Consider the following 27,127-nt stretch of genomic DNA (forward strand, 5'->3'; position numbering starts at 1 on the left):
ACAGAATCACAGAATCACAGAATCACAGAATCACAGAATCACAGAATTGTAGGGGTTGGAAGGGACCTCCAGAGATCATCGAGTCCAACCCCCCTGCCAAAGCAGGTTCCCTACAGCAGGTTGCACAGGTAGGCATCCAGGCAGGTCTTGAACATCTCCAGAGAAGGAGACTCCACCACCTCCCTGGGCAGCCTGTTCCAGTGCTCTGTCACCTCACTGTAAAGAAGTTCTTGCGCACATTTGTGCGGAACTTCCTATGCTGCAGTTTCCAGCCGTTTCCCTTTGTCCTGTCTCCACTCACCATTGAAAAGAGTCCGGCCTCGCCATTCTGTCCCCCACACCTTAGATATCTGTAGACCTGGATCAGGTCCCCTCTCAGTCTCCTTTTCTCAAGGCTAAATAGACCCAGTTCACTCAGCCTTTCTTCATAGGAGAGATGCTCCAGGCCCTTCACCATCTTTGTGGCCCTCCGCTGGACTCTTTCCAAGAGATCCCTGTCTTTTTTGTACTGGGGAGCCCAGAACTGGACACAGTACTCCAGATGAGGCCTTCCCAGGGCAGAGTAGAGGGGGAGGATCACCTCCCTCGACCTGCTGGCCACGCTCTTTTTAATGCATCCCAGGATGCCATTGGCCCTCTTGGCCACAAGGGCACACTGCTGGCTCATGGCCAACCTGTCATCCACCAGGACATCCAGGTCCCTCTCTGCAGAGCTCCCCTCCAGCAGCTCATCCCCCAGCCTGTACTGGTGCACGCAATTATTCCTCTCCAGATGCAAGACTCTACACTTGCTTTTGTTAAACCTCATCCGGTTTTTTTCTGCCCAGCTCTCCAGCCTGTCCATGTCAACAACAGTATCTTGGGCTGCATCATAAGAGGAGAAGAGTGGCCAACAGGGCAAAGAAGGTGATAGTCCTCCTCTTCTCTGACATCCTTAAAAAGGAGTATCAAGACTTGGCATTGCAGAACTCTCACTATTCTCAGAGAAAGCTGGCAACACGCAGACGCCAGACACAATCAGAAGCTTTAAGGCCAAGCCAATAAATAAATAAATAAATAAACAGTTATTTCCATATTTTTGTGAATGCAGGTTATGAGTTCAAACTGATTTACACACCCTTCTTCCATCTGCTCTATTTGGACCGCAGAATTTCTTGTGAATATCAATTATTTATAACTACATATTGTGTCATCTATTAATCACTATTATACTCATCTGAGTTCTAGAAATTATTACAAAAGTATTAACAGCAAGCAAAACATATATGTCAGAACCAGGTACTAGCATAGTCCAGTAAACTACATCCTAACAACCTATCCTGGCAGAATGGTGAAATGATAACAAACTTTCTCATTTCCTTTCTCAGTTCATTTTTATTTCTGTGAAATTTGTAATTCCTAAAGCAGGTTCTGTTAGTTACACATCACTACAGATGATCATCATTTTAATGAAAATGTATTTACCGAAGTCCTGATTTGGGATTTGATACTTCTGACTGGATATTCCTAGACCAATCATCAAATTGTTCTTGTTCATATACTTTTAACTGTTCCAGAAAGGAACCCGCACTCCGGTGAAAAGTTTGAAACCCAGACAAATCAGACAGAAGAGCCTCTGACAGCTTTATAGCATCATCCACCTTGAACACAACCACAAAGAAAGCAAGCTTAATTTCATGGTATTAAATTAGAAAATAGGAATCATCACAATACAAATTAGTATTAGGAAAGATCCAATTAAGTGCCAAAAACAGATAACAAAAAAAGTATGAATCCTGAATTGTGTCCCAGATGTTCAAATTCCCATTAGAGTGAATTGAGAAGTTGATTTGACTAAGTTGTCCACAACAGGAGTCTACTATTGTTGAGATACCCTAGGGTATCCCATCTGATCATATTCATGCTTACGTTCCATAAAAAGTACAAATCTCCCATGTCCTTTACTGTCCATGTCAATTCTCAAGAGCACTTTAAATGAGATTCCAGACCCATGCATGGACAAGTAAATCAAGACTTTAGTCAACACCATCTGTGAAGATTTGAGAGGAATTCAAAAACTCAGCTCAGCCTAAAATGGGCATACAACTGACACATATCTGTAAGAGATTATTCTTCATATCACTTGCATTACTTTTTTCAGCAGAGCAAGCAGGAGAAATCATTGTGAAATCTCATCTGCTGCTTTTCCTTCTGGAGGCCCTACAGAAAAGTAACATCTTTCAGACCTCCACCCTCTGTCATACTGAGCTGAAATGGGTCACACAAAACTCAAGTGAATCCAAAAAACTGGGCTAATCATTACTTTGGGAGGGATATATCAATCAATCGTTCTCACGGAAATATGTCAATGACTCAGAAAAGTAACATCAAGAAATCCCTTTGGACTTCAAGTGAACACTGTACAGATCAATGAGTATTAAGATCTCAGGATCTATATATTCTTATATATGTTCACACAATAATAGTGCACCTAAACTGTAATGGAATCAGATTGCAATGGAAGCTGTTACCTTCATCTCCAGTTGCCGTACCCATACGATGTTATTGACAACTTCAGAAAGGTTTTTGCCTGACAGAGGTCCAGAAACATCGCCAGGAACACCGTGGCATCGAGTTTCAAAGTCTGTCTGATAGTCTAACACAAGCAGATGATTCATGTTAGACCAGAAACTTAATAGAACAAGCTTGAATTTATTACTGCAGTTATAGAAACATACTGGATAAATTTACATAATTCATTAGTAAATAAAGAATTCTATTACTTGCAAAAATATCAATGCACTTTAAGACTGTTAGATAACTTTTACCTTTGACATAATCTTGAAGTCTTGCTAGCAATGTTTCCCTTTCAAAAAGCAGTTCTTTGCTTGTATTTGGATGCTTTATCAGTTCCTTATATTTCTGAAATGTTTGAAGAAGCTGAAATATGAAATTTTGAAGAGTTGGCTTATGGCTGTTTATAAATACAATCTTTGGCTGTAAGTATTTATTCCTTTGCTTAAAACTTATTGCTTCTGAATACAGCAACTTTGTCTGAAGGGAGGTTTTCAGATTGCAAAAATAACTGTACCTGTTGAGGACTGTCTTGAATTTCTGAAATAAATTTCTTCAGTTTGATTGCCATTTTTTGTTCTGCGGGTGCAATAATTCTTTCAAATTGAGAGACAGCAGCTTTCCATAATGGCTACAGGTAACAAGTATACGTGTTAGTTTAAGAGCATTCAAATAAATAAATAAAAAAGACAAAGTTTGATTATAAATTAAAAGCAAGCAATATACCTCTGTGTAAGGATTGCAGTGTACAGGATTTAGGCCAGCAAAGGGCTCGAACACCTGAGCAAGGTGTAGATCATTTTGTTCTCCAGATGGCAAAAAGTATGTCAGTTTTTCATGCAGAGTTCTAACAGTTAACACCTGCAACAGGAAAAAAAATTATACATTCGACATACATAAAACTCACATTTAAAGCAAAAGCACATAAGCAGCATGATGTCCCTCTACCTTTTATAGTAAGTTTTTAAAGGCATATACAAGCCTTTTTTAATTACAGAATGCTTGCTCTGAAAAGGCTATAAGAAGTGGTTTATTTTCCTTTTATAACTTAAAACCACGGCATTTAATTGTGTCCAGTGAAATAGATTATAATAAGTAGTCTTACATGATAATAAGTGATAAATTAAAAATAAAAAAGAATGAGCATTACCTCATCAAGACGCTTGCAGAGTTCAATTAATGATTCAGGGATATACTTCTCATTTTTCCATTGATGCAGAGTACAACGTTGCCATAGCTGTCCAGTTAAGTACTCACAAGCTGACACCCACTGCTCACAAATTAAGATGCCAGCCTTTGTATTTTCTTTAACAATGTGAAAAGCATCCTCCCACAGATTCAAAGTTGTTAGTTTTCTCTGAACATATCTACCCAGACAGCTACCTGGAACACAAAGTAGGCAAAAGCAATATACTCTTTATCCAAAATAATTCCTTTAAACTCACAACAAGCTCCAACTACTGTAACTCCTCCCTACACACGCAAACAGCATCAGGAAAGTTCAGTATCTTACAATGGTGCAAAGATGTGGGACTGCTGTCATGACAATGAGGAAAGCAACCTCTCTGCACGTCCTGCCCTCACTTCCATACAAACTGAATCCACTTTTGAGTTTTTATGCAATTAAATTTTACCCTCTGGGAAAAAAAAAGACAAGGAGTCAAACCTAGAATCATAGTGGCTGGAAAGGATCTCTGAAGACCAGCTCATCCAACCCTCTGCTTGATGTATATGTACATGCTCACTGCAGGGATGCTGGACTAGATGACCTTCAATGCTCCCTTCAGCTGAAATGATTCTATGATTCTAAAGCAAGTTTCCTACAGTAGGTTACATGGGAAATCATCCAGGTGGGTTTTGAATATCTCCAGAGGAGACTGCATAATCTCTTTGTGCAGCTTATTCCAGACCTGTCACCCTCAAAGTGAAGAGGTTTTTCCTCTTGTTTCTGTGGAACTTCCTGTGTTCCAGTTTGTGCCCTTTCCCCTTGTTGTGTCAGCAGGCACGACTGCAAAGAGCCTGGCCCCATACACTTGGCTCCCACCACTTAGATATTAATAAAGTATTGTTAAGGTGCCCTCTCAGTCTTTTCCAGGCTGAACAGTTCCAGGTCTCAGCCTCTCCTTGTAGCAGAGATGCTCCAGACCTCTCATCATCTTTGTGGCATTGCACTGGACTCTCTCCAGAAACTCCCTGCCTTTCTTGAACTGGAGAGCCCAGAACTGGACAAAGTACTCCAGATGTGGCCTCACCAGGGCAAAGTAGAGGGGGAGATCACCTCCCTGGACCGCTGGACATGTTCTTTATAATGCACCCCAGGATACCATTGTCCTTCTTAGCCACAAGGGCAGACTGCTGGCTCACAGCCAGCCTGTAGTCCACCAGAACACCCAGGTCCTTCTCTGGAGAGCTCCTCTCCAGTTGGTTAGCTCCTAACCCTAACAGAGGCAAGACAAACGTAATCCACAGGCTGGAAGGTATAAATCTCCGTGTTGATATTATTTATTGTCTTCCCAATTACCTGAAAATATCAACCACAACTGGTTTAATTACTGGACACCACAAAGCAAATAATATTGATGGATCATAATTACAACGTGCAAGCATCTTAACACTGTAAGCTAGCAGTGGCGTCTTTAAAAGGAGGAAGATGTGTGCTCAAAGATTCATTTTACTTTTTCCTCTAATTATTATTTAATAAAAACTGCATAAGGATTTACCTATTACATCCAGGAGATTACGCATGCGTGGCTGTGGATAAGGATCATGTTCTGTTTGCCTCCATACATTGTCAACAGTATCCTTAGTAGTTTCCACTAAATCCACAACTTCAAGTAATGAGAGACTATCTAAGTTGTAATAATGCTAGGAAAAAAATAAATATAATCACTTTGCAAATAATGTCATAGAAACATTTATACCTTACAGCAGCTAGTAATTGCTATAATTTCCTGTAATCTGCTGCATAATAGGATATGGAAGAATCCTCTCAAAAAAAACATTAAATATTAGTTTAAGCTTATTCATGTAAGGAACGATTTGATTACAGCAGTTCAACTCAACCAAGTGCTCTCCAGGTGCCTAAAATTTTGCACAATACAATCAGTTAGCATGAACAAACTGTAGCATTCTTATATCTCCACAGCAGCTGTTAGGATTTAACGGTCAGATCTCCTCCCTGTTAACTTTGGGCATTCCCCTGCACCACTGTCACTTGGTACTACATAAATGACATTTTAAGTCAAGTTTTTTGCCTAAGAAAAATTAACTAAATAGCCATATTGTCATATCTTTGAACAAATTATAATATGCACTGCCTTGCGTTTCATAAGATCTCTTTTCAACTATGTCTAAAAAAATATCACTGAATATATAAAAGAGAATATACTTTTGCAAGGTCTTCAAATAGGTCTTTGAAATGAGAAGCTCTCTCTTTACCACGCAATTTATTTCCATGCTGAGCACATTCTTTCCAGAACTGAAATTCATCTGTTGGTGTAAGGATAGCTGCAGATAAGAACAGAGTGTGTATAAATATAGAATAAACGAATGTTCACTAAATACTGTCAGTCAGAATATACTTATAAAGTAAATTTTTGCCTTAGAATTCCCTGATTACCCTTCAACTTCTGATTCAAATGAAATGCAGCATCAAGTTCATACCAAGAGACCAGAGCTGACCACCACCAGTTCCAAACTACAGATGACAAGATGCTGCACAATTCTGCAGGCACTGGGATTATGAAGACTGAAAATTCAGTCTATCAGCGATTTACTCCCAATTTGAAGTCAGCTGCATTTATTATAGCAATATAATTAATAATGTTGATTACTACAAAATTAGTGGTATTAATAGCATGATAATTAATTATTAAAAGCATAATTGCCAAACAAACCTTGCACATCATCTTCAGTGAATTCTGTTCCTGTACAATTAGGATCTGATCTTCTGAGCACAGTACTCAAACCTGCTTCGAGTTCGCTTAGAAGTTTCTGGAGTTTGGGATCCAATGTTTTACTCCATTTTTCATCCTACAATAAAAATGTCACAAGATGTGACTCGGAAGAATTACTGCTATTTCCCCTTAATCAAAATAGAATCATAGAATCGTGGAATTACTCAGGTTAGAAAAGGCCTCACAGATCGTCAATCCAACTGCAACCTAACCATACCACCCCAACTCTAACAACCCTCTGCTAAATCATGTCCCAGAGCACCACATCCAAACAGTTTTTAAACACATCCAAGGATGGCGACTCAGCTGCCCACATAATGAGACACTACAATTAATGTCAAGGAACAGCATCTTCTGTTTCTGCCCCCAACTACAGTAAACAAAGTCCTGTGGATTCCACATTTCTAGTCAGGCACACACATGACCAGAAAGAATCTTCCCATTACCCAGAGTGCTAGGGCAAAAGTGTCTTTTTTTAACTCAGAAATTAGAACTATCTTTCATTACTCAACCTCTTAAAATATATAAATATCTTACATTCAAAAATACATGTCAGAATAGTTAAGATATGCTGTGGATTTCTGATTTTTCAATTTAAATCTACAGACTGTTTAAATCAGTGTTTTTTTCACCTTTAGCAATACCGGTGCAAAAACTTGTCTAACAGCTTGATAAAGGCTGTTAATTGGTGAATCCAGCATAGATGACACAAGGATATTACTGTGAAGATTATCTTCTGTAATTACATCAGGTCGCAGCTTGAAGAACACCAGCACATTATTCTTTGAATCAGTAGTTTCAATCTGTAATAGTGAAAGGAAAAAAAGCACACAGACAAAAAAAAAACAGCATTTGTTTAGAAAACTCTCCCTGACTGCATGTTATACTAGATTACGCTTTAAATAAATGTTTTACATCAAGGAAAATAACATAAAATACCACATTATTCCATACAGGTTCTGATAAAGAGAATCACAGAATGGCCAGGGTTGGAAGGGACCTCAAGGATCATGTATCTCCAAATCCCTGCCACATGCAGGGCCACCAACCTCCCCGTTTAATACCAGACCACGCTGCCCAGGGCCCCATCCAACCTGGCCTTCAACACCTCCAGGGTCGGGGCATCCACAACCTCTCTGGGCAGCCTGTTCCAGCACCTGGTACTGCTGGTGCTGTTCAGGTACCATAACACCCTGGTAGTATTTAATTTGCACAGAAAATCAAAATTTTTATTATAGTTCTACCTGAGTTGGCAAGAACGTGAAATGTAAATTCCAACACTTTTTCATCATAAAATATCCACAAATACCTATTTTTCATTTTGAAAGCTTCACTTACCATTTTCTGTGGGCAAAATAGAAACTCACTCTCGTTTGTGTGTAGAGAAGATCGAATAAGAAGGATTTAAACCCTTATCTTTTTTTTTTTTTTTGTCACATTTTTACACTGCATAACTTTGAAATCACTGTTCTAAATACTCAGTATTGACTGCCCAAGTCTGCAGTTATAGAATTCTACTGTAATTTATGAATCATTCAAGTAAAGAGAAAGGCATGCCTTTTCATCAGTAAAGTCATTAAGTTGTTCCACAGCTCTTGTCACTTTCACATTTCCACTTATGGTCACAATTCTAAACATTACCCCAAAATATGTAATGAAATCTGTGGCAAAAAAGAATCCATAAAACAAAAGAATGTTCTTAAACATTTAATGCACTGGGCTTGACAGTCTGCACCACCTGATGTGGTGAAGAACTCATTGAGAACAGTCCTATGGACAGAGACTCGGGGGTCCTGGTGGAGGAGAAGCTGGACATGAGCCAGAGCCAGCAGTGTGCTCCTGCAGCATGGAAGGCCAACTGTATCCTGGGCTGCATCAACGGAGGGGTGGCCGTCTCCTACCTGGGACAAGAAGGTGATGGTTCCCTCTACTCTGCCCTCATGAGGCTCCACTTGGAGTCCTGCATCCAGGCCTGGGACGCCTAGCTCAGGAAAGAGGGAGCTGTTGATCAGGTCCAGAGGAGGGCCAAGAAGATGACTAGAGAATCGTCCTCTTAGGAGGAAAGGCTGCAGGAGCTGGGCTTGTTCAGCCTACAAAAGAGAATGCTCTGGGGAAACCTCATTGTGGCCATCCAGGACTTGAGCGGAGCTGAACAGAAACAGAAAGGAGACTGGCTTTTTACATGGTCTGCCATCAACAGGTTAAGGCAAATGGCTTTGAACTAAAAAGAGAGGAGATTTAGATCAGAAATTAGGTGGAAATTTTCACATTTGGAGAGTGATGAGGCCGCAGCACAAGCTGCCCAGAGAAGCTGTAGCGCCCTATCCCCAGAGGGGCTTGAGGCTAGGTTGGATGGGACACTGGACAGCCTGACCTGGTGGGTGGCAACGTGCCTATGGCAGGGAGTTGTAAACGGGACGCTCTTTGAGGTTCCTTCCTTCCAGCCCAAAGCACTGTATGATTCTACGTAGATCCCAGCCCATGAGTTCACAGCTCACAGCGCTACCCATCAGTGCACCAAGAGCCGCACCGACACATCGGGCACTGCAGCCCACCGGCACAACAGCACGAGAGGCCACACGAACCCCGCTTCGCCCCTAGCTGCCGCCGCTCTTCAGCTCGCTGGCCGCACACCGACCCCGCAGCGCCGGGACGAGGCGCTCAGTAGGGCGCCGCACACCGCCAAACCTCGCACCGCTCACGGCAGCCCGCCGAGCGGGCTCGTCACACGGCGCTCGTCACACACGGCCCGGGCCGCCGAGGGCAGGCGGCGCACGGCCGTACCTTGTTGGAGGCGCTGAGCCCGTCGCCCGAGCGCTGCACGACCAGCAGGAACTCGCTGCCGTCGTCGAGGAAACCGCTCAGCTCGGGTCGGGCGCGGAGGGCGGCGGGAGCCGCGGCCGGGTCCAGCCCGAAGTAGTTCGCGGCCGTGGCCGAGATGAAGCGCTTCCTCGGGTCCGCCTCCGCGGCCATGACTCCGGAGCCCGCAGCCGTCCCGGCGTCGCCGGGCCCCGTTTCTATGGCGACCGCAAATGGCGGCCGTCCCCGAGAGGAGGGAAGCGCGCGGCCGGCACCGCCCCTCCCCCGTGGGCGCGGTCTCCGCGGACGCCCCGCCCCCCCGCGGCGCTGTCACTTCCGTGTCCGCGCCGTCTGCGTCCGGGTCGCCGCCGTTCCCTCCGCAGCCGCTGCCGCCCGGTTCCCCGTTCCCGCCCCGGGCGCGAAGCTCACTGCTCGGACCGGCGCGGCGGCTGCGGCGGAGCCCGGCCTGGCCCGGCCCGGCCTGACCCAACTAGACTCGGCCGAGCCCAGCGGGGCGGGGACCAGCAGCAGCGGGGTGAGACGGGGCCGCTCTCGCCTCCGCTCTCGCCCGACAGCAGCGGCAGGAGCGCTGAGCCCGGGGGGCCCAGGCGGCGAGCCCCGGCACCGGGGCGGCCCCCGGCCGGAGCAGAACGATGCCGGTGAAGAAGAAGAGAAAATCCTCGGGGCCGGCGGCGGCGGACGAGACCGGCCTCAAGAAGTGTAAACTCGGCAGGTAGCGTCTGCGGCCGGCGGGCCGGGCCTCCGGCGGCTGTTGCCGGTTGCGGGTCTCGCGCGGGTAGGCGGGCGGGGAGCGGGGATCGCCCCCCCTCGCCCTTCCCCCCTCCGCCCGCCCCCTGCCCGTCTGCCCGGCCGCGGCGGTGCTGGTGGCGGCCGCTGAGAGCCGCAGGAGGAGCGCTGCGGAGCTGCTCGTGTCCCATGCGGGCTTTGCCTGCTGCTGTAGCGTGGGGTTCGAGTGCAGCCTGTCTTCTGCCTCATTCTGAGCTCACGCCTGCTGCGGGCTGCTCTCCTCTTTCGTGCCGTTGGCTGTAGTCGGAGGGCCGGCGCTGAAATGATCAGTGTGCCCCTAAGCAAAATCGGGAACGGTTTCATTAATAAAGGCAGGTAATAAAACCCGTTAAAGTGGGTTCCCTGCAATAGGTTGCACAGGAAAGCACCCGGCTGGAAGGAGACTCCCCAGTCTCTATGGGCAGCCCGTTCCAGTGCTCTGTCACACTGGCAGTAAAGAAGTTCTTCCTCATGTTTGTACCCAACTTCCTGTGTTCCAGGCTCTGCCTGTTGCTCCTAGTTCTGTTGCTGCATGTTGCTGGATAGAGCCTAGTCCTGTCGACTTGAGCCTTGTACTCTAGCTACTTATAAACAGTGATTGTACTTTAGATGTTTATCAACAGTGATAAGATCCTCGTCAGTCTCCTCCAGGCTCAGCAGCCCCAGGTCTCTCAGCCTTTCCTCATGCTGGAGATGCTCCAGGCCCCTCATCATCTTTGTGGCCTTCTGCTGGACTCGCTCGAGTTCCATGTCTTTCTTGAACTGAGGAGCCCAGAACTGTACAGTGTTCCAGATGTGATCTCACTGTCCAGATCCAAAAGAGTTTTGTTGATTGACATGCATAAAGAGGCCACTTGAGCCATGGTGCCTGAAAATGGCCATTAGAATGCTACAGCGTAGCAGCAGGAGCATCCCATGTGGCTTTCTGTAAGAAACCGCAGGCGTTCTCTATCTCTGAGAACTTTCCAAGCATAATAGTAATGTAGTGGTTACAATAAACATCCTGAAGACATTAGAATACAACGGACTTATGAAATCAGTGCTACAGGAATGGCTTTTGCAAGAAATTGCAGCATAGGCTCTTCCTCTTAGGTTGACCAAACTTGAACTTAGAGCAGAAGCACCTCAGCTTCTATTTTGTTATGACTATTTACTGTGGGTAACTGCTCCAGAGGCCGCTTACTGCGGGTGTTGATGATCTTTTATTTTCAGTCTGAACTTATTCAGAGCCACTACTTAATAACCGTTCTGCTAACATTATAATGGAATCACAGAACAGCCTGAGTTGGAAGGGATAGTTGAGTCATGCTCTATGTAGTGCTTCTTTCTCGTGGTTCCACCTCTTAGAGCATTTAGAGTGAGAATTTGTCTTTTCTGATGCTTTACTTTGTGAAGCAGTCTAAATTCTTCTGGTTTGTATGACAGATTTTCAGTTTCCTTGCCTATCATAGCCATTCTCTGCAGCTGTTCCAGTTTCAGTTCTTGAACACTGATAACCAAAAATGAATATTTGTATTAGCTGGTCACAAAATGGTGAAGATAGGAGCATTTCTAATGGAGTGTTTAAATGCAGCAATATATTGCTAATATTTAATGAAACATTTATATATCTATAGAAATAGCTATACGCTAACGTGACTGAAACCAACACACAGTAGTATGGCTCTTCCTTCCTAGTGACTAGTGTTGTTAAGGGCCTTTGGCTATTTGTGTTGTATACCTTGAATTGTAGCTTTCAGAACATAAGGCTTCATCTTAGTGCTGCTTTTTCTTCTAGGGAAGCTTAAAGCAATATGTAGGAGCTGAAATTGACCAGCACCTTTAGAATTGAACCATTCTTTCTTTGTTTGACATTTTTATTTTTAAAATGGCAGTCTTGGTATGAGAGGATTTAAAATTATGCAGCTCCAACTACTTTCACCTAGTTCTTAGAAGTAATCATAGCACATTCTAGAAGTACTCTGTTTGAAAGGAGAATGCTTTGTAAAGGTGCTTCTTACTGAATAAAGATGTTTTCATGTAGTCATGTTTTTACTGGAAACAATCAGTTATGTTGTGCATTCTTTTGAAGAATGCTATGTTACAAAAATTGGCTTCCTAGATGAAAAGGATATTGTGGCACATAAGGAAGGTAATGTAGGGAGTGGGAGCTGCTTGTGCACAGCTGTTTGGGTCTTTCCATAGGCTGTATAATACTATTCTTGTATGTGCACCAAACAGCCGTAGAACTTAGAGATTTAGTTACATGCTTAATATAAACAAGCTGACCGAGTTTTCTTCCCAAATTTGGGTGCCTAAATATAAATAGCCTGACTTTTAAATATGTCAAACTGCAGCTCCTGATGACCTAAATTGGATCTGTGCATATTCAGCACCCTTGATTGAAGATCATGCTGTTTAGTAGAGACCAACATTAAAGTCTTACATATATTTGTGTGTGTGTGTGTGTGTATCTGTGAGTAGCTAAGGCATTTGAGTTACTAAGAGGTGACGTTTTGAACACCTGCGTGTGGATTTTTGGTTTAGCATCTATCAGGTAGCAGTATTTCAGCATATCAGTAAAAGTCATAGTTGGAATAAATCAGGCTAAGGTAAGGTTGTTTTCCGAGGTAATTCCTTGTTCCAGTGAGTGTTGAAATAGGACGGCTGTCAATTGCCTCTTAAATTCAGCTTTTTTGTGTATATTGACTTCATTAAACAGTTGGCTTAATTTGAAGTTAAAAATAAACACAATGTAACTGGTTTCCCATTTCTCACATTAAAATAACACTTCTTGTCCTTCTGTTTCTACAAGCTATTGCAGGTCACAAGCGTCTGGTAAAGTAATAAGCGGAGAGGAACATTTTTCAAGCAAGAAGTGCCTAGCATGGTTTCATGAATATGCAGGTAATATGCAGTATATTCATATTTAAAATGGCATGGCTTTGTTTAAAACAAATAAATACGTCAGATATTATTTGCATTTTTGCTTTGTGTCCTCATGGAGACGTAAGTACGTCCATATACGCTTGAATTCATATGGCTTTTGCTAACACATTCTCAGGGTTTGTCTTCTTGTTTTTCTCTTCTTCCTCTGTGCTTCATAATTTTACATGGCATTTGTCAAAATAAAATGACTGATGTTGCATGGTATGCAGTGTTGAACTGAGGGATTCTGCTGCTCATTAGGAAAGGACAAGTAGAAGTTGGGACCATGAGCATTTAGATAGAAATTTATTTCTCCAGTGATCTTGTTTGTAATCAAATTGGAATGATAATGAAATAATAATTAATGAACTAAGCTCCATGTTTTCATATTTCAGAAAAAGGTTGATAGATGTTTATACTGGTTCTGCTGAGAATCTGTCCTAACATGTTTTATGTCATAAATAACTAAGGTCTTGTTCACAAGTGCTGGAAGTACCCTCTTGTGAATAAATTAACTCACTACCCAAGTAGTAGCTGCCTTGAGAAAATGTCTAATGTATATTGCAGCACTCACTGAACAATTATAATTAGTAAATAAACTGCAGTATGATTAGAAATTCTGCATCTGTAAACTATGATCAGTTTCTTTTCTTACATAGTCACTAACTAAAGTCCATCTTGGCTAACTGGTGACTAAAATTCTTTATTGCCTCAGTTCTCAATATGAAATGAGCTGATGTTTTATCTTACAGGGATTGGTTTGAGGCTATGATTCAAAACCAGTCCCTTACTGACAGTGTTTCCAGAGTAATGAACTACTCTTGATTCTAGTAATCTGCATTCTCAATTAGATTTGAGCTGTACTGTTTTGAAGTCTTTCCTGTGGAAAATTTCCTCTCTGTTCTGTTTTTCTTCTTACAATGCAAGTAACTCAAGTGCCTTTAATCTTTTAAGGCTTATATATTTTATTGTTGTTCAATCAAGAATTCATTGTAGGGAGTCATAATTGTTAGTTAACCAGTAATCTAAATATGCCATATCTTGTATCTCTTCATAATTTAAACAGAGAAACAGAACAGCTTTTTTTCTTTTTCTTTTTTAAAGTAGCAACATTTCTCAAACATTCTGTGGTATTTTGTTCTTGAGCACATAGCCTTTGCCATTCACATGGGCTCATGTTCATTAAAGCAGTGTTAACATCAAGATCTCAAATCACAAAACAGCATGTCAGAAAGCCCCCTGATAATATTGGGTTGCCTGGAAGTTTTTGGAACAGGCTTAGCAGAAATAGCTGAAACCAGAGGGACTCAGGGAAACAATCCATTTTGCAGTGTCCGTATATGCTCTCTAAATACAATCTATTGCTGCTTTTTTAGGCATTCTTTGTATTATAAGTGAAAGGTAACAGCATAATATTAAGTGTTCTGATCTCAGTTCTTTTCATTGTAGCCAAGGCTTTTATTACTTTTTGCCCAGCATTTTTTTCAGATTTATTATACTGCTTTGATCATAAAGGGTTAATATTTATTATAAGAATCGTTATCTGCAATGATAGAGCAAACCCATAATGGCAACAGGTAGGTCAGACAGATGTAGGTTTTTTTGTGCTGGTAAAATAACTATTTGGAGAACATTATTCATAGGGCAGAGATGACATTCGCTGAGTTTAGCTGTGTCTGTGTGAAGCTCAGTGGATGCTTCTGAAAACCCACATAAGTGAAATAAAATAGTTGTACGCTGTTCTGGGAAGGCAATTCACAGCAGTTCTGCATGCCTTTTGCTTTTGGTCCTTACAGTTATGTCATTGACAAGCATTTCATACCTGTCTGCATGTTGCAGCTGATACAATGGCTGTAATACAAAATCTAATTAATAAAGTAATGCGGTGTTCTTAAAGATAGCTTTATATAAGCTATAAAACATTGTATAAGTATAAAACATTGTCTAATTCTACCTTGGAATGTGATAATTCAAATGTAATTTACATTCATTAAATGTTACTTCTATTTAATTTTGGTTTGTTTTTGGTTCCGAAGGTCCTGACGATGTTGTGGGGCCTGAAGGAATGGAAAAGTTCTGTGAAGACATTGGTGTCGAACCTGAAAATGTAGGTTTCTTTCACAATACTAATCACACTTTTACTGGATTAGACTTAGTTGCATGTACAGCTCTTCGTTTCAGTAAGCAGAGTTGCATATCTTGTTTGAATATTTGGAGTTTTCTTCAAAAGAAGTCTAGAAATCAGTTTTTTCTTACATACTAACTCCGTTTTTTTCCCCTTGTTTGTTTCCACCAGATTATTATGTTAGTTTTAGCCTGGAAGCTAGAGGCTGAAAGCATGGGATTTTTTACCAAGGAAGAATGGTTAAAGGGGATGACCTCATTACAGTAAGAGGGTTTTTGTTTGTTTTTTACATATCAAATTTGAACGTTCTATTAAATTTTTATACCTGTACCTTAATGAATCTTGCCCACTATTTCTTGTATGTTGGCAATAAGACACAGAAGCTCTTGGTTTTTAGGTCTGGTTTCAGTCACCAGCTGAAGTAGCTATTGTATTTCATCAGATTGGGAATCTGATGACTTCACTAAAAGTTTGTCTAATCTTAATCAGGTTTTGATGGCATGTTAAAATACCAGTTACCAGATACATGTTCAAGGACATCTCAGATCTGCTTCTATCTCAGCACTGGTATTCTGAGAAGCTGGTTACTGATATCCAAGCTTTAGAGATGAGGCCTGTTTTTGATAATCTACTGTTTATTGTTATTATCTACTAGATACAGGTCAGAAGCCATTATTAATTGATTAAGTTGAATGATGCTTTTTCAGTTTATAAGTAGATTTCTCAAATCCTCCTGCGAGTAGGATTTTTTTTTTTTTTTTTTTTTTTTGGAAAATGCTAGAGATGCCTGTTTGTATAACTGTTAGCTTTTGGTGAGCTAGGCTCAGCTGTTGCTTTGTTGTTTATGAACCTTAGGATTCATTAATGTTTCAAGGGTGATTTGTTATGATACCGCATTCAGTTAAACTGTATTCATTTTTAGATGTACTGTAGTAAATAAGTATAAGTCAATTCTATAAGGAACTTAATTTTTATACCAACTAGAAGGCTTCAAAAATCAGCCAGTCTAGCTGATTGTGTGCACAGACATGCATGGAGTATGGCAACTCTTCAGAGCCAATACTGTAGACTTAATTTCTGTCTGTAATGATCTCGTGTACTTAAGAATTAAATCTTCATTTTAAGAATAGAGCTCATCATCCTGTAGATGTAATGTATTTAAGACAAAATATATATTTTACTTTTATGCATCTCTATATAAACAAACATAATTGAAGCACCTACCTAAGGCTAAAACAGTTACTTGGGGGGAGCAAAACAGTGGTATAGCACCAGGCTGTAGGCTAAGCATCTGGTCAACCTGTGACACTCATATGAGAGAACTGAAGGCTCAATGGCTTAAAAAAGAAGAAATCTGTAGACTTGTGTTCTTTGTGCTTTCTGGGAATGGGGGATCATAATAACGGACTCTACAGGGATCAAGGGACTCCAGGTTCTTGTTAAAGGTTTGACAGAAGTTTTGAAAGAGAAGGATTTACGCTATTAGACCAGCAGGATCATTATTTTCTTGCACAGCATTATTACAGTTTTGCATGGAGAAATAACATTGCAAGTATTAAAAGCCCAGCATGTGTCCTAAGTCTGAACTGTACTACAGAATCTTTATTTCAAAATGCATGGAATACCTTGTCACGTAATTGCATCGTCAGCACTGGGTGGAATTCAAGTCAAGACATCTAAATGTGTGGTTAATGTGCAACAGCTGGATTTCTTAAGCTCTTACTGCAGTTTCTCTAGATCTGGTGAATGCACTGGAACGTAAGGTGGCATTCAGTGTACACCAAAGCCTGGTGTACTGGCCAGTTTGGTCAGCTGAATTACTCTTGTGGGTTGGTTGGCTAGAGCTCTATGAATGGCAGCACATAAAGCTGAAGACATTAAAATCTAAGCTCTTGGCTGCAATTAAATGCCAACATTTGAATGCCTGAATCTTGAAGTAGCATTCTTCATTTGCAGGATTATTTCTTTTAATCTGTGGTTTTGTGATACACTGATGAAATTTGTTCTTACAGAGAAGAGGAGAAAAATAGCTATGTGTTATGGTATTTACTGTCAAAATTAAGGTGGATCATGCATTAAATGGAAGTTGATCATACTTAAGTTATGGAAGTAAGGATTCTAGTATATCATGTTGGTAGGGTGGTCCATGACATTTTCATATATATGAAATCTGGTTCCCTGCATCTACACTAATCATCTGAATGTCTGAAACTTTTCTCATTGTCAGCAGAGCGCCTCAGCTGCACAACTTATTTCAGCTCTTTCAGATGCCTTGTTAGGATGAAATGAATAGCCCTTAGCAAGTGACTGCTTACTTACATTTTGCTTTCAAGTCTTTGGAGACTGAATAACTCGAGCATTGAACTCTAGGTATATGACAAATAGTGGAGAAGGAGATTTGTGTGTTTGTCAGCTGTGGGCTCCACATACCCACAAAGTAAAACATCTAGTTGCAATATGAAGGCTGTCACTGCACTTGCTGTTAATAAAGGACTGTCTTAGCACTTTTTTTTTTTTAATATGAAAACTTGATTCCCATTGATCTCAGTCATCTTCATGATGCAGACACAGAAACAGCTGTGTTTATAAAAGAGTGGTTTGGAAACTACTTAGTGTACCAGTGTGAACAGAATCACTGACTGAGTGTGGAAGTGGCTTTAAATGATATGTCCCTGTATCAGACCTCAGAGCAGTGTGTCTGAATGTGATGGATTAAACTGCTCAGTTTTAAATAGGTTGACAATAGCTCCGCAGTAGCATCTTGAGATGTAGCGCGCTTTCATTTATTCCTTAATTTTTTTTTTAAGGAAATTACTTTTGTGTTACAGTACGTATGAGCGAATCATGGAATGGTTTGGATTGGAAGGAACGTTAAAGAACACGTAGTTCCAACTCCCCTGCTGTGGGCAGTTCTGCCACCTGCTAGATCAGGCTGCCCAGGGCCCCGTCCAACCACGCCTTGAACATCTCCAGGGATGGGGCACCCATAATGTCTCTGAGAATGTTGTGCCAGTGCTTCACCTCACTCTGAGTAAAGAATTTCTTCCTAACATCTAACCAAAATCTCCCCTCTTCAAGTTTTGAACTGTTATCCCTGTATTCCATGACAAAGAGTTCCTCCCCCATTTACTCTGCAAGCCACTTGTGAGTATCGGAAGGCCTCTATAGTGTATCCTCAGAACTTCTCTAGGCTAAATAACTCCAGTAACACCAGCTCTCAGCCTGTCTTCATCGGAGAGGTGTTCCAGCCCTCTAAGCATCCTCGTGACCTTCCTCTGGACCTCCTCTAGCAAGTCTGTGTCCTTGTGCTGGGGGCCCACTTGTGATACTGCATGTAGGGGCTCACAAGAGCGAAGTGGAGGGTAGGGTCACCTCCCTTGGTCTACTGGCTGTGCTTCTTTTGATGAAGCTGTGGTATGGCCTTCTGAGCTGCAGACACACATTGCCGGCTCTTGCTGAGCTTTTCATCAACCAACATCCTGAAGCCCTTCTCATCAGTGCTGCTCTCAATCTGTTTTCTGCCCAGCCTGAGTTTGTGCTTAGGGATTGCCCCAACCTAGGTGCAAAACTTTGCATTTGATAGCGCTCAAGTGCATGACGTTCACATGGGCATCTCACTCCAGCCTGTGCAGGTCTCTCTGTGTGGTGTCACTTTCCCTCAGCGTGTTGACAGCACCACTCAGCTTTGTGTCGTGGGCTGACTTGCTGTGAAGGCACGTTCAAACCCAGTGTCCATGTTGCTGACCAAGATGTCAGTTAGCACTGGTACCAGTACTGATTGATATTACCAATTACAGAATAGACAATAATAGCAGTTTCACTTTGTATTTACACTTATATTTGAGCAACTTTAACAAAGTGTTTTGTAGGAGACGTAGGTATGCTGACGTTTGTATGTATTTTATGATAAATAATCTCAGTTGAGTTTTAAGTTGTTTATTTTGTTAATAATATAAACAAGTTCTTATAATTTAAATACGGAACATAATTAGGTAATTGTTTATTTAGCACTAATCTTAGCTTGGACTTTGCCCTGCTTTACCTACATGCTGCTGGAGGCAATAACAAAAGCGTTCCACTGAGCAAAAAGGCTTCACTAGCTGGAATCATTACATTTTTCTCATTGCAGCTGTTCTGATAGAGACAGACCTGCATATGTGCTTGCATGGGCTAGCAGAACTGATGAACAGGAATATCAGCTGCAGGGAAAGTTCCCCATCAAGGTGCAACATCTTGGCAGTGTGCTGCAGGACTCCTGAAATGCCCGTTGCTGAGGACTTCTGGTGCAAGTCCTTAAAGAATATGTTCTCTGAGAGGCAGGCTGCCAGGAGGCAGGCGGGTACCCCAGAGGAAGTATTTATGCATATATCTCTGTGTTTCTGAAAGTACTGCTTCTGTCAAACAGAGAACAGAAGAAGGTGGATTTTTTTTTAACCCAACACAGCTGTTATTTTTATAAAAATAAAATGTGATTATAATGTAACAACATCCCCCGTCCTTGGATGTGTTTAAGGCCAGGTTGGACGGGGTCCTGGGCAACCTGATCTGAATGTGTGTGTTTGGTGGCCCTGCTAGGCAGGGGGGTTGGAACTACATGATCCTTGAGGTCCCTTCCAACCCGGGTGGTTCTGTGATTCTGTGTGAACTGTTCTTTTAGAGTGAGCCTTTACTACAGGATTTACACGAGTAAATTCCATTCTACAGTGCCAGTGTTGGTGAAGCTAACCAATTTTTTATTATGAAAGAAGTGATTGCTAGGTAAAGTACAGGAAGACTTTCCTTCCTGGGATTAGTAGTAGAGAGGGTTTTTACCAAAAGGTTTTCATACCAACTAACAGACTGGTAAATCCTTGCTCAACTTGTGAGTTTTCGGTTCAATAGCTACAGACTAGTCCAGGTGATACGGGCTTATCAGAGCTTGTGTTTATCAGTCATAAAACACTCCCAGACCTCATTAAGTTTTGCTAAGCACCTGCTGAATCCTGCTACTTGCACAGGTATGGACTTGGAAGTGTTTTTTAGTTTTTGGGCTTTTTTCCCAAAGGTGTATGGAACAGAATCCAGCTGTAAGTAAGGGCTGTATCACTTCAGTGCGTGTTGAGTACTGTTGTCTACAAAGTTAAGAATGATTGAAAGGTAAGGAAATAATGGGTATGGCATGGAAGGACTTTTTTTTAGAAGTACAGTTGATGGGTTTTTAAAAAGCTGATATTGCTGATACTTTAAAAAAAAAAAATCTTGTTTACAGAACCTCAGCAGTCGTCAGCTGCAAATTTCTGAGCATGTCCAGTGTTCGCATCACCTCCACAGCATTATGAATGCTGGAGGGGAGCTCTGCGGAGAGGGACCTGGGTGTCCAGGTGGACGACAGGTTGGCCATGAGCCAGCAGTGTGCCCTTGTGGCCAAGAGGGCCAATGGCATCCTGGGGTGCATTAAAAAGAGCAGCAGGTCAAGGGAGGTGATCCTCCCCCTCTACTCTGCCCTCGGGAGGCCTCATCCGGAGTACTGCGTCCAGTTCTGGGCTCCCCAGTACAAAAAAGACAGGGATCTCTTGGAAGGAGTCCAGCGGAGGGCCACAAAGATGGTGAAGGGCCTGGAGCATCTCCCCTATGAAGAAAGGCTGAGTGAACTGGGTCTGTTCAGCCTTGAGAAAAGGAGACTGAGAGGGGACCTGATCCAGGTCTATAAATATCTAAGGTGTGGGGGGCAGAATGGCGAGGCCGGACTCTTTTCAGTGGTGAGTGGAGACAGGACAAAGGGAAACGGCTGGAAACTGCAGCATAGGAAGTTCCGCACAAATGTGCGCAAGAACTTCTTTACAGTGAGGTGACGGAGCACTGGAACAGGCTGCCCAGGGAGGTGGTGGAGTCTCCTTCTCTGGAGATGTTCAAGACCTGCCTGGATGCCTACCTGTGCAACCTGCTGTAGGGAACCTGCTTTGGCAGGGGGGTTGGACTCGATGATCTCTGGAGGTCCCTTCCAACCCCTACAGTTCTGTGATTCTGTAATTTGCTGATTGTAGTTACTTTTATTTTTTTTACTCTTCCTGGCATTTTTCATGGTCCAAATGTTTTGTTTTGAACTTCTAACACCATTTGTTCTCCTTTATTTTAAGGTGTGACTGTACAGAAAAGTTACAGAGTAAATTTGACTTCTTGCGGTCACAGTTGAATGACATCTCATCCTTTAAGAATATCTACAGATATGCCTTTGATTTTGCAAGGGTAAGGCTACTGGCATCTTAGAGAAGTTATAATTTTAGTTATTCAGTGAGTTTGTACTTCAGTGTTCTTGTGCTTTCTTTATGTAACTCTAGGACAAAGACCAGCGAAGTCTTGATATTGATACTGCAAAATCCATGTTAGCGCTTCTGCTTGGAAGAACTTGGCCACTGTTTTCAGTATTTTATCAGTACCTGGAGGTAGGCGTTTCCTTGAGTTTTAGAATGATAGAATGCTAGTTGGGCAGTTTCATGAGAAGATTTCAGGATTTGTGTTGTTCGGGTCAAGAATGTATCCAGGTTTCTCCTTTTCCCTTCCTCAGGCTCCTTCTGAAACAGTGATGTTCTTATATACATCACAGATCACTTTTCCTCTCTCCCCTTCTCCAATCGAAGGCAACAAAATTCCATCTTAATTAGGCAATAAAGGTAAAATTAGTAGAGCCTGTCTCTTTAGCTACACGTGTTAATTTCAAATCTGCCTTCTGTAGATAATGATGTCTAGGTACCTTAAGCTCTGACTGCCTCTGGAAGATTCTTCTTAGCCACAAGCAATTTAGTAGTGTAAATGTATATACACTGCTCAGCATACTAGGCTTGGGACATAAAATCAGTGATAAGTTGGAGGAAAGTATGTGTCCTCATAGTAATGCTACTTTACATCTTGGAGAAAAGATTCCTGCAGCTGTTCATTCTGGAAATGCACCTGTGCTAAGCATGCCTCACTTGAGGGCAAGATAAAAACAGGTTTTTGAGGCTTCAGAATACAGTGAACTTATTTCAGTTTTGCTCTGATCTTCTTTCAAGAAACTATTTTCTGTAATTCTAGAGCTATGGAATATGTGCTGCATAGTCTTCTAAAAACTGGAAAACCAAGGGAGAGAGTAGCTGTTGTTGCCCACTGAATTGTTTTTTAGGAACTGAGCGAAGATTACAAATGAGAGAAAACTGGAAAGAACGTGCAGCATTTTAATGTTGGCATTTTAATGTTTTGAAATTAAATTCTTTTCCTAGCAATCGAAGTATAGAGTCATGAACAAGGACCAGTGGTACAATGTGCTAGAGTTCAGCAGAACTGTCCATGCAGATCTTAGCAACTATGATGAAGATGGTGCATGTAAGTACTCATAACATTTCATTTATTCAGCTATTATTGTTAGCATTTTTAATTGGCATAAAACATGAGTACATTAAATAGCAGAAGCAGTACTTTGAAGGGAAAACTAATTATTTTCCAGAAACACATAGATAACTGTCCTAACAGCCACTCGTTTCTGAACTGCAGGTACTAATTTTAGAAGCAAGTCTGTGGCATGACGATGTACCTAAGCCAACTTATATCCACTTAAGGATCTAGTAAAGCTGCTTACTACAGGAAAACACTATTTGCAAGCTAAACTGTAAATAGCAAACTCTTCTTTTACACTTACACGTAATGAATTCTAGTTAAATTATAAAGTAGCCTAACTGCTGGTACTTGAGAAATGCTTTAGGGAGCTTGAAGTCTACACTTAGCTGATAGTCAGGCCTACTATAACTGAATTGCAGTGGTTATCCCATTTTATTCTGCGTTTCTAATTGTGTAATTCTGGAAGTTCCAGCAAGAAGGAGTCACTTGCCCCATTTTAGAATATACTCTGATGCTTTCCATTCAGTTCAGCACGCCTATTATGTGTGTTAAGAATACCTTTTTTTGTAGTTCAGTGTGTAGTGTTATTCATTCCACCCTTGGATTGAAGTGATTGTAGTCATCTCATGTCTTCATAAGTGTTTGGCTGTAAGGGTTAACGTGCATGTTGCCTAGGCTCAGTTTTAACCTCTGTATGTTAAGAGAAAATGTTTGAAAGACTGTGGTAGATATTACTCTGAGTTTCTTCCTTTTGCAGGGCCTGTACTTCTGGATGAGTTTGTCGAATGGCAGAAAGTTCGTCAAGCGTCATAGCAAGAATTCAAAAGAAAATGCAAGTTTTTTTGGTGCCCGCCTGTACACAAACTAATGAGAAAAACATCGGATTGCATTTTCATTTTTATGAAAGACTTTACAGTAATTTTTTTCCTTTTCTAAGGAAGTTTTCTTGTTACATGTGATATGGGCATTTGAACCACACCTCTTCCGAGACTGAAAGTTGGAGTTCTTGTTTTGAGTCTTACATTTATAGCATTTCTTTCAGAACAATAAAGATTCAGATTTGTGACAAAGGCCTAAAAGTGAAGAATGTCCCTTGAATGTGAGTGTGGTGTCTATTTCTAGAACCAAATCTTTAAAATGATCTTTCTCAGAAGTGCCCTTTGTTATGATTTATTGAGACCTTAAAAATGCTTACCTGGCACTGTTGCTTGCTGGCGGTATGATTGTCTTGTGAAAGAAACGTTAGAAAGAGTGACTAATTATTTGAGCCCTGGGTGGGGGTGTGTTAATTTGAGTATTAAGTATTGGTCATGGGTTGTGCCACACTTTTCAGCTCCTTCTGGAGATAAAGGCCTTAAGCTCTGTTTTGTTCTGTTCTGTACTCACCCAGTGGCATGGCATTTAATGGCAGATGCTTTGTTAAGCAGGAAGGTGTGGAGCTCACGTGTGGCTGTGGATGCACGGTAGCTGGAAACTAGTTACCTGTACTTCAGATGTCAAACAAAGGTACTCTGATACCGTACTGCAGCTCCAAATTTCTATTACAACTTAGACTTTGAGTTGCTTTGGATAAGAAGTGCAATTTATATATAAAAAGGGAAAGCTGGAAAGACCTGCCTTCAAGCTTTGCTTCTTTCGTGTTTTAGACTGGAAGCATTCACAGCATGACTTTCTTTTACCTCTCTTGAAGTTTTTCTGTGATGTAAGAAAGACTTGAATCATCTGTTTTTGACCCGTATGTAACAGGCTATTAATTTTTACCCTGTTATTCATGTGTTGAGAACAATAATTACTGTGATTGCCTGTTTAGGCGGTTTTTGTGACAAACTTCAACTTTATTTAAAGGTTGTCACTCCACCTTTCTGCCCAGGAATCTGAATGCCATCTTTGAGAAGAAACAGGATTTTAATGAGTAAATATAAGAAAACAAAATGGAAGGAGAGAATGAAGCATTTGTAACTTCTACTTCATTATGTAATTATATTGTTTAGACTGTGATAATGCCACGAGACTCCAGATCAAGGCCTCATTGTGCCAAATACATCAACAGCTTGAAATGAGAATAGACAATGTAAGCTAGGCATGACTTGAAGATCTTTGCCTCAGGGAAATTACTTCTGTTTTGCACATCCCTTATTCAGACTAAGTGTGAGTTTTTCTATCATTAAGGAAAGCTTCATTCCCAAGACAGTGGATTATTTTTTTTTTTTATTTTTATTCAGTGGTGGGAGAAGAGTGGGAGGGAAGGGTGAAGAGAGGAAGAAATAGCAGTAGGAAGTGGAACAAAATAGAAGCGTGCCCATGCTCTCATTCTTTTAAAGGAACACCTTTGCTGCTTGCCACTCTCTGAAGCTGCTTGCTGTTGGGGATGCAGATGGTATTGTCAGTCAGCGGTGTTCCCTGGGCCTTTCTGCAGGTCACCTGATAGTGCAGCTGAGCCTTAGAGGTATGGTTCTGCCCAAGCCAAAAAAGCTTTGGAATGAAGAAGAAGCTGAGATACTGGCAGATCGCTGTGCTCATACAGTGGCTAGTGTCTGTGTGCATGCAGACCCGTGCACTGCAGCTGGTCTATTTTTCCACCTTTCTTAAGGAATGTACTTAATTTCACACCTTGCGAAGACTTCAGCAGTTCTCTTAAATAGGTTTCAGGTTGTCTGTTTGCGTTGCCGATGATTCGATTTCTCCCATAACAGAGTGCCTTTTGTTTGGAAATTGCCCTTCCATACAGAAACTCAGTGCCAGAATGAGAGTAACTTCAAGAGTCCCAAAAACAGTGAATTGAATTTCTGAGGTGCACAGGATAAAGATACACCAATTAGATCTAGGGAAGTACTGCTGTATATTGAATCTCTGCAAGGGCACTGATTCTGAGATGACTTTCTAAAATTCACTTCAGTGACTCTTCTAGCTTAGTATATTTAGACCCAGTTATAACTGGAAAATTCTCTTTCCAGGAGTTTTGAAATACAGGTAGAAGTTGAACATTTTCTAGTGTGGTTGGGGGGAAAAATAAAGAAAAAGGAAAAAACCCACACTTTTTTAGGTAATTGCAAGCTGTTCTGAATTCAAGTTAAACCAGTTGGTCTTAGAGGCTGGTGTTAGTGTCTAACAGTAGGAGTGATGCATCTACCATCCAAGACAGTCAAGTACTTACAGTTAAGGTGTAAGATGCTGTGTGATGTATCATTTGTATCTCTGTTAAGGTTTTATCAGTATTCCTCTAATAAATCCACATTTCAGGGATTTATAACTTGGTTGTGTGCGTGATGGAAAATCATCAGTTACTGTAAAACTTTGACTGGGAATGAATGTATTTAAACGACTTAAAATCAATATAGTTTTTCAGATTTGAATAAAATAGGACTTTAAGTTATGTTTTTGTGCTCTAAACTGCAATCAGATTTATTGTTTAAATGTGAACTAATGGCGTGTACAGTTTCATTGTGGGCTGGTCACTTTTCCTAGCTGTCTTTTTTTTTTTTTTTTTAATTAAATCACCTTACGTCTTTCTGTGGATAAGTGCCAAAAGTTGTTTGTTTATTTTTTTTGTTCTGTTTTGTGCACATCCACAAGCCAAAACTGAGTTCAGCTGAATGCTTTCATTAACCTTTACATTTTAGTTTTGCTTTGCCTAGGTGCATTTTAATCTCTCAAATGAGGAAGTGACACCTTTTCTGCCGTATCTTATGATGAAATTTCACAAGTGAAATATGCTGCCATAGCTATGACAAATAATAAAAGCAAAGGTGAAATGTCTTCCACAACTAAATCACAGTGATGTCTATCTTGGTATTATAAACTTTGCTTTGGTCTCACTTTTAATTTCTTTACATTAATTCTCTTCACATAGCTAAATTTTTCTCAGTTCTTGAACAACAAAGTTTTGGGTTTTTAATCTGGAAGCACCCACCTGTTCATGGAAAAAGCCATACTGGTAGATTGGAATGTAATATTTCTTCTATGTAAAAATGTGATTTTGAATTAAACAGTCATGTATGTTTACCTATGTTCTTTAACTGTATCTGTACTTTTAATCATATTTATCTTTATTGTTTAACCATACAATTCTTTACTGATGGCTGTAATTTCACATTTCTATATAGTGGAAGTTGAATTTTGCATTTAGATACAAATTTGGTACCGATTCACAGATTTTCCTTCCCCTCCCCTGAAGGGGACACTGTAGTCAATATTTTGGTTGTTAAGGTATTTTTTCCTATCTTTTGAAAGCTTTGAGCTGATACATTGATACTGACCACAAAAAAAAAAAAAAAAAAAATCAAAAGGGACCGTAAGTTTAATGTTTCTAATGTTTTGTTCATTATTCTTATAGCTGGTGAACAGTTCTTTCAATGCAATGTGTACAAAGTTGTACAGGTTTAGCTTTGTAGAGTATGACGAATAAAAGTGTTATGTAATAGGGCAGAACAAATCTTTTTTGTCATGCTGCCTTTTTTTAGGTTTTTGTTTGTTTTGTGAGCGTGTAACTTATTAATCACTGAAGGACTTACTTTCAGCAAAGTGGGTCAATTTCATTTCTAGCCTAAGTCTCAATGATTTCTTTACTACTGTGTGCTCCCACCAGTAACAGAACCTAATCTTAACTAAGAGCTATAGCAAACATCATCTTTGATCTCAGTCATGTTGGTAG

The 27,127-nt window shown here is 41.1% G+C and overlaps 2 protein-coding genes across 2 annotated transcripts in view; one reads left to right on the forward strand and one right to left on the reverse strand.

The window, feature by feature from the left end:
* The window catches only part of DYNC2H1 (dynein cytoplasmic 2 heavy chain 1), a 135,233-nt gene extending 125,751 nt beyond the window's left edge, over positions 1-9,482 (reverse strand). Inside the window, exons 1-11 of the mRNA XM_042838934.1 lie at positions 9,294-9,482; positions 7,142-7,312; positions 6,450-6,585; positions 5,942-6,060; positions 5,274-5,418; positions 3,704-3,936; positions 3,280-3,414; positions 3,071-3,184; positions 2,808-2,919; positions 2,511-2,635; positions 1,465-1,640 (exon numbers count right to left, since the gene is read on the reverse strand). Of these exons, the coding sequence (XP_042694868.1) occupies positions 1,465-1,640; positions 2,511-2,635; positions 2,808-2,919; positions 3,071-3,184; positions 3,280-3,414; positions 3,704-3,936; positions 5,274-5,418; positions 5,942-6,060; positions 6,450-6,585; positions 7,142-7,312; positions 9,294-9,482 (1,655 nt within the window). The remainder of the gene's footprint in view (positions 1-1,464; positions 1,641-2,510; positions 2,636-2,807; positions 2,920-3,070; positions 3,185-3,279; positions 3,415-3,703; positions 3,937-5,273; positions 5,419-5,941; positions 6,061-6,449; positions 6,586-7,141; positions 7,313-9,293) is intronic.
* A 417-nt stretch (positions 9,483-9,899) lies between these two features.
* Positions 9,900-23,560, forward strand: DCUN1D5 (defective in cullin neddylation 1 domain containing 5). Its single transcript, XM_042838983.1, has 8 exons — positions 9,900-10,041; positions 12,889-12,980; positions 15,038-15,108; positions 15,298-15,389; positions 21,243-21,351; positions 21,444-21,548; positions 22,362-22,464; positions 23,234-23,560. The coding sequence occupies exons 1-8, from the start codon at positions 9,962-9,964 to the stop codon at positions 23,287-23,289; spliced, it is 708 nt and encodes a 235-aa protein (XP_042694917.1). The 5' UTR covers positions 9,900-9,961; the 3' UTR covers positions 23,290-23,560.
* The last annotated feature ends 3,567 nt before the right edge of the window (positions 23,561-27,127 follow it).

This window comes from Centrocercus urophasianus, unplaced genomic scaffold (genome assembly GCF_019232065.1).
Source record: "Centrocercus urophasianus isolate 14NV4802_14NV808 unplaced genomic scaffold, USGS_Curo_1.0 seq_9, whole genome shotgun sequence".
NCBI lineage: Eukaryota > Metazoa > Chordata > Aves > Galliformes > Phasianidae > Centrocercus > Centrocercus urophasianus.

What these genes read in the sequence shown, in the direction of transcription:
- DCUN1D5 (XM_042838983.1), top strand. Translation starts at nt 9,962, where the DNA reads ATGCCGGTGAAGAAGAAGAGAAAATCCTCGGGGCCGGCGGCGGCGGAC. An exon ending in ATGCCTTTGATTTTGCAAGG is followed by an intron (nt 21,352 to 21,443) that starts GTAAGGCTACTG and finishes ATGTAACTCTAG; the next exon opens with GACAAAGACCAGCGAAGTCT. An exon ending in CTATGATGAAGATGGTGCAT is followed by an intron (nt 22,465 to 23,233) that starts GTAAGTACTCAT and finishes TTCCTTTTGCAG; the next exon opens with GGCCTGTACTTCTGGATGAG.